General features: G+C 45.2%; 1 protein-coding gene across 5 annotated transcripts in view; it reads right to left on the bottom strand.

Annotated features, from left to right (window-relative positions):
- Positions 1 to 7,512, bottom strand: part of ACTR3B (ARP3 actin related protein 3 homolog B) — a 49,998-nt gene that overhangs the window by 35,924 nt on the left and 6,562 nt on the right. For 3 of the 5 annotated variants that reach the window (XM_019508139.1, XM_019508140.1, XM_019508141.1), the window contains one exon: positions 2,688 to 2,743. In XM_019508139.1, coding sequence (XP_019363684.1) covers positions 2,688 to 2,743 — 56 coding nt within the window. Of the gene's footprint in view, positions 1 to 368; positions 388 to 1,333; positions 1,367 to 2,687; positions 2,744 to 7,512 lie in introns of those variants that run through there. The other 2 variants (XM_019508142.1, XM_019508143.1) reach the window with 2 other exon arrangements.

Here is a 7,512-nt window from a genome sequence, read left to right as displayed (position 1 = left end):
CTGCCATTGGAGGTGGTTCAAGCACCTACATTGAACACCTTCAAGAGCAAATTGGATGCTTATCTTGCTGGGATCCTATGACCCCAGCTGACTTCCTGCCCTTTGGGCGGGGGGCTGGACTCGATGATCTTCCGAGGTCCCTTCCAGACCTAATGTCTATGAAATCTATGAAATCATATGCAAAATCTTATTTACTCTGTACAATGTATGTGCATAGCTTCACAAATCAGTGTTTAAAGTTTGTCTTAAAACTTAAGTTTTAAGTTCAAGGCAGCTACATAGCACTATACAACTACACTATGGTTGAGGTAGAAACCATTTCTTCAATTACTTCTTTGGACCTCTGGGCATATCTAGTATTTCCTTACCTTTGTAGTATTTGTCTAAAAATGTCCATTTTCAAGGCAGGCAAAAAAAAAAAAACAAAACTGTAGACGTTAGGTGCACCGATGCATCGGTTCAATATCAGATCAGTACCACTTCACAAAAAAATTGACTATATCAGAAACTGGCTTTTTTTGCCTGATGCGGCCAATAATGTGGCCCAGAAATGCCCTGTGTATGTGCACAGCCCGGCAGCTTGGACAGCTGCATCCAACTGGTAAGTCTGTTGTTGTGGAAAGGCAGGGGGAAAAGAAGAGGCGTGAGGCATGGGGGGATGACAGATCAAGGCCCCTGTGGTGAGGGAGGGAGTGGGGGTGGAGCTAGAGCAGGCACTGCCCAGCTGGGACATGGCACGAGACGGAGTCATGGCTCATCTGGGCGCACGGTGGGGGGGGGGTAGCTCCCGCCGCTGCACACACTCCAGGAGGGCATGGGGGGGGGCACACACCCCCCAGATCTGCATGGGGCGGGGTGGCTGCTGCTGTGGGCTGAGGCCGGCGCCAGGGGCTGGGCTGGGCTGCGCTAGGGGTGGGCAGCGATGGTGCTGAGAAGGGGGTTGGGAGGGCTACGGTGAATTTTGATGTGGCTCCTGCCCCCACGCCCCTGTAGCCCTGCTCCCAGCACCACCGCTGCCCGCCCTGAGCACAGCGCGGCCCATCCCCAACCAGGAAGAGGTTGGTGCTGGCCCCAGCCTGCAGTGGCAGCCATCTCACTCTGCACACACCTGAGGAGCATGCAACCCCCCCATGCCCTCCTGGGGTATGCCCAGTAATGGGAGCCGCCCCCACCCCCTTCCCGCACCCCCCAGACAAGCTGCAGCTCTGTTCCACACCCCATCCAGCCCTAGCTGGGCAACGCCTGCCCCAGCCCCTGCCACATTCCCTCCCTCATTGCAGAGGCCTCAAACTGCACCCCCCAAACCCTCTCTCTTCCTCCACAACAGACTTACCAGCTGGACACTGCTCTTCAAGCCACCAGGCTGCGTATCAGAAATCAGATCAGTATCAGCTGATATGCCTCCTTAAACATCGGCTGTTGATATCAGCCCAAGAAACCTCTGTTGGTTCACCCCTAGATGTTAGAAAATTAAGTTCCAGATTAACAGATAAAATTCCGTAAACCTTTTCAAATACAGCATTACAACAATTAGAGACAGATATTGGTGGTTAGTATCTCAAAATTTAAAGTAGCATGTAGTCCACTCTAAATTACACTGTATAATATTTAAGATTTAAACATTTCAAATGTTAATATGGGATGTTCAAAATGGTTAACAGATCCAGACAACATGCTGATTTTAACAGACTAAGGAAACACACATTTAAAAAAGTAAAAATACTACTTTCAATGATGAACAATTTTTTTAACATTTATTTTATTTTATTCTTTCTAGAGTCTCCCTCAAAGGTGGATACATACTACAACGAGGTGGTGCTGCTGATTTAGTACTTACACAGAAGGCCTTCCACAAATTCCCCAAGTTTCAACAAGGGTGTTAGGTTGAGAGGAAAGTAGCTTGTATTCCATAAGCCAGAATCCCAGCAGAAAAAAACAGTTGAGATGGAAAGAAAATTGAGCTTACTCTGTATGTCTTTATCACAGAAACCAGAAGCTGACTTAATGAGCAACAGTCCTGGAAAACTGGAAACAGGCGGTCCCTTCATTTATACCGTAGCCAAGGATACTAAGATAGTGAATATCACTTGTCAAATAGACAAAGATAATTGGGAAGGCTGAGTTAGGAGCTGGAAGAAACACAAAGTTCCTCCTGAGCCTGGTTAGGCATGGTTAAGGTAGGCCTGTTTCTGCAGACAGCAGCACCCAAGGGAATGAGATAGCTTACATCACATCCAGCCAATTTTGGTTCCTCAGCCCTCATGATCATTCATCCATTAACAGAGAGAGGTAGTTAGCCACGTTAGTCTGAAGTCAAGCAGAAAAAGCAGGGTAGTTCATCTGCAAAGTGTAAATCTAAGTCAGAGCTCTACAGCAGGAGCTTTTGTTAGCCCAAGCTCACTTCATCAGACGCTGTGAAAAAGCATCTGATGAAGCGAGCTTGTTCTCACAAAATTGTATGCTAAACAGCTGTGATTCGGTTAGTCTTAAGGTGCAAATATACCATTTATACATTTATATGCAGGTCAACTGGGAGAAGCCCAGTACAAATTGGGGTGGGAGACTCAAACTCACTCCTTAACTGCTCTGCTAACTGTGTCCCTTCAGGAGCTGGAAAGCAAATTATTTACTACTCAACACTTTGTGAATAACACTATTCATGAGAACCTGGGGCAAAAATTACTTACATGACGGAATAATGAACTGCGGTTCTGTATTTCCTGCATAGCCAAGTTTTGTATACCTAAAAAAAAAGTTATCAATAGGTCTTTAGATGCATCAAGAAAAATCTACTTTATTCACAAAGTTGGCAACATAAAGTATAGCAACAGTAATCACACTTCTGTCAGCACAAAGGCCAAACTAGTATATGAAACAACTAAATTCTGAGCTACATTTTAAGTGCAGTTTTGTTCTGAAGAGAGACGTAGTCCGGTTCCATATTGACATCTCAATGACTTGTGTATCAAGCATCTCTGTTTACAAGCAGTTTTTTTCCTTCCAACCCTGCAAATTCAACTCACAAAATTATTTTGTCCTCAGTAATATCTGCTCAATCCTATTATTTTTGAGTGGGCTGGCATACCTACACAGAAACGTCATCTGAGGGGAAATTTACATTGTCTAACGGGAGCACGAGAGAGCACAGGGAGGAAGTATTTATTGTTCTAACCCTGGTGGCAGCACAGATCTCCTCTGCGGCCTTGCACAAGTCACTCTACCTGAATTTACCGCATCTATAAAATAGTGATATTCACTTATCTCATGAGTGAATGCTTGCTAATAAATTGTAATGACGATTGCCCGTGGAAATTATAAAATCACAGAATCAGAGAAGTGGGGCTGAAAGGAACCTCCACCCATCATCTAGTCCAACCCCCTGCCTGAGGCAGGATCACCCCTCTCCAAACAATCCCATACAAACCCATCATCTAAACTCTTTGTAAAACTACCATCTGCCCTAACACACAACATAACAACCTAACCTGCCACAGGTAAAGCAGGGGAACTGTAACAGCCAATGTCCTGGTTCTGTAAAAGGTTATTAATATGTGGCTCAAGAGATCCCATGTAGAGGGCCATACCCCAGTGACAGAGAAAGGCAAAAATGCCCCATGGTCCACACCAATCTGACTATAGGGGAAAAATTCCTTCCTAACCCCAAATTTGGCATTTAGTCTGACCTTTGGCTTTGATCCCTGTAGGAGCATTTGCACACCCCAATCAAAATCCCCAGCCTTGGCTACAGTCAACACCCAATGGCCCTGAGGAAGGCTTAAAAACCCCCTGACAAATTACTGCAAATCAAACAATTCCACATATGTAGCTTCAAGAGAAATGGAATGGGTGGTTCGGGATGAAAGATAACACCAAAAATAATTTGTATCTTCTGCAGTGGTTGGTCAGTGGTTGCAGTCTAGCTCAGAAATAAATCAGATCCAAGACTATGACAAATTATTCTAATTCTTAGTGGACAGGCAACTACTTTGACTGAACTCCAGTCATGACTGGAATCCTTTTTAGTAGTTCCAGCAAAGTTTGATTAGGGCACTCACCGGCCAATGAACAGATACATATTTAAGCCATTTTATCTTCCTCCTGGATTGCAATCTATTGGTTAATAATGAAATATTGTAATTGCAAGTTATGAGCTATCATGCAGAAATACAAAATTCTTCCTTAATTTATTAAAAGAACAAGATTTTCTAGGCAGCTAGACCAGAATACTCACAAGTAGGAAAAGAAAAGAGAGACCAAACCAAAGAAAACTGGTCCTGGGGCCAGTTTTGTTCAACATCTTCATCAACAATCTGGAAGATGGGACGGAGCACACCTTTAGCAAGTTTGCTGATGATACCAAACTGAGGAGAGTAGTAGATATGCTGGAGGGTAGGGTTAGGATTCAGTGACAAATTGGAGGATTGGACCAGAAGAAATCTCATGAGGCTCAGCAAGCACAAGTGCAAAGTCCTGCAATCCCACGCACCAGTACAGGCTTGGGACCAACTGGCTAATCAGCAGCTCTGCAGAAAAGGTCCTGGGGGTTACAGTGGACAATAAACTGGGTATGAGTCAACAGTGTGTCCTTGTTGCCCTAAAAGGCAAACAGCATACTTAGCTCCATTAGTAGGAGTGTTGCCAGCAAATCAAGGAAGTGATTATTCCCCTCTATTCTGCACTGGTGAGGCAACATCTGGAGTACTGTGTCCAGTTTTGGGTCCCCCAACTATAAAAGGTTGTGTACAATTTGGAGAGAGTCCAGCAGAGGGCAACAAAAATGGTTAGGGGCTGGGGCACGTAACTTATGGGGAAAGACTGAGGGAGCTGGGCTTATTTAGTCTAGAGAAGTGAAGACAGGGTGATATAATAGCAGTGTTCAACTATCTGAAGTGGGGTTCAAATGAAGATGGAGGTGGACTGTTCTTAGTGAAGCCAGCCTGCACAAGCTGCCACCTGGTTGCACAGCCCCTGAGCTGCTGGGGGGCCCAGTGCTTCCCTCTGCAGCAGCAGTGCCCCGCAGGGGTGCCCAGGCAGGGTGCTAGCTGGTTGGGTGCTGCCCCAGCTCACAGGCAGGCAGCACCCAGCCCAATCCAACAGTGAATGGGGTGCTGGAAGCCCGGACATGGTTGGGGAAGCTTGAGCTTGGCAGGCTTCCAGGGCCCTGTGTACCAGCCCCGCTGCCTTCTCCACCTGCCTGGGACCACCGGGGAATGAGCTGGCTTGCCCGTGGGGCAGTATGGGAAGGCAGTACAAGGGCAGCTGCATGTGCTGGTGGACAAAGAAGGCGGCGGGGACAGTACATGGGGCACTGGAAACCTGCCGAGCCCGAGTTTCCATGAGCCCATCTGGGCTTCCAGCTCCCCATGCACTTCTCTGGGAGCCAGATATGATGTACACATGCATGATTTTTTTTTTTTTTTTTATCTACAAATGGACAATTTCTAAAATACATCGGAGATGGTCTAAGTTGCCACGCTCAAATGAATTCTTACATGAAAAAATCATGCACATGTACACAGTGACACCATTATGTTAGACAAATGATTTGTCATCACTTTTTGTCACATGTACATGGTCCCACCATCATGTATACAAGAGACCCTAGGGGCCATGCTCTTCTTGACCTGCTGTTCACAAATAGGGAAGAACTGATGGGGGATGTAGAAGATTCTGGCAAGCTGGGCAGCAGTGACCACGAGATGACTGAGTTCAGGATCCTGACAAAATGAAGAAAGTAGAGCTGCAGACTATGGACCCTGGATGAATGATCTGTAAGGTGGGCCCTGGACTTCAAAAAAGTAGATGGTGACTCCCTCAGGGAACCGATGGACAGGATCTCCTGGGAGGCCAGTCTGAGGGGGAAAGGAGTCCAGGAGAGCTGGTTGTATTCTAAAAGAAACCTTATTGATGAGGGTGCAGGAACAATCCATCCCAATGTGCAGAAAGAATAGCAAATACAGCATATGACCACCTTGGCTTAGCAGAGAACTCTTTGGTGAGCTTAGACACAAAAAGGATGCTTACAAGTGGGCTAGTCAGCCTCACCTTGGTACCCAGAAAACTCATGAAGCAGGTCCTCTAGGAATCCATTCCTAAGTGCCTGAAGGAGAACAAAGTGATCAGGAGCAGTCAGCATGGATTCACCAAGGGCAAGTCGTGCCTGACCAACTTGACTGCCTTCTATGATGAGATGACTGGCTCTTGGGATGCGGAAAAAACAGTGGATGTGATATACGTTGACTTTAGCAAGACTTTTGATACAGTCACCCACCACATTATTGCAAGCAAGCTAAGGACATACAGGTTGGATAAATGGGCTGTAAGGTGGACAGAAAGCTGGCTGGATCATCAGGTATAATGGGTAGTAATAAATGGCTTGAGGTCTAGTTGGCAGCCAGTATCAAGTGGAGCACCCCAGAGGTCGGTCCTGGGACTGGTTTTGTTCAATACCTTCATCAACAATCTGGAAGACGGAATGGAGTGCATCATAAGCAAGCATGAGGGTGACACCAAGCTGGGGAAAATAGTAGATATGCTGAAGGGTATTATTCTATGAAATGCAAGAAACATGAAGAGTAATCAGGGATAACTAAGTCCTAGCACACACAAAATTATGATCAAATTCAGATAAGCAAAACTTGGTGGCACAGTTCATGTAAGTGGAACACTGCTGTGGATCGCTACAGTTTATTCAGGACGGACAGAGAAGATATGGAAGAGGTGTTGCTTTAAAGACAAATATACTTGTTCTGAGAACCAAAACAAACCTTTTAAAAGTTTCTAGGGTAAGGGAAAACAGCAAGGACAGTGTTACAGTTAGTGGCTACTACAGAGCACCAAACCATGAGGAGGAAATGGAAGAGGCTTTATAAATGCAACTTAACATCCAAATTAGAGGACCTGCTGCTTAATGGGAGTCTTCACTACCATGATAGATTCTTGAAATGTTGGACTGCCTGCACTGCTGTTACAAGTTCCTGAACTGTGCTGGGGATAACTCCTTGGTACAGTGGGCAGAGAAAACCTAGCAGAGAAACATTTTTTCGTTTGTTGCTTACAAATAGGGAAGAATAGGTTAAGAATCTTAAAATAAGAGTTCATAATCCTAAGGAGAGGTAGAAAGGAAAACAGCAGAACAGAAATCCTGAACCTCAGAAAAGCAGCTCTAAACTCAGAAAATTGGTCTCTGGCAAAAAAAAGAAGTCCTGCTACCTGGGAGTTTGTTGTTTCCCTGAGAGGCAATATTAAGGGAATAAAAGCATCCTATCCTATTGAGGAGGCAAGATAGGAAACACAGCAAGTGATCTGCTCGGCTAAACTGTAAGCTCTTCAGAGCCTTGCAACTTTAAAAGGAATCTTACAAAAAACAGAAACTTGGCCACATCACTAAGGATGAGTTTAAGAATTTAATTCAAGCACAGAAAGACAAAAATCAGGAAAGCCAAGGCACAAACTAAGATACAACTAGCAAGAAACAAAGGATAACAGAAAGGTATTCAATTAACCCTTTAA

The sequence above is a fragment of the Gavialis gangeticus genome, unplaced genomic scaffold, assembly GCF_001723915.1.
Source record: "Gavialis gangeticus isolate Ggan-Ray unplaced genomic scaffold, GavGan_comp1, whole genome shotgun sequence".
Lineage (NCBI taxonomy): Eukaryota > Metazoa > Chordata > Crocodylia > Gavialidae > Gavialis > Gavialis gangeticus.
This window is presented reverse-complemented; position numbering and strand designations above follow the sequence as displayed.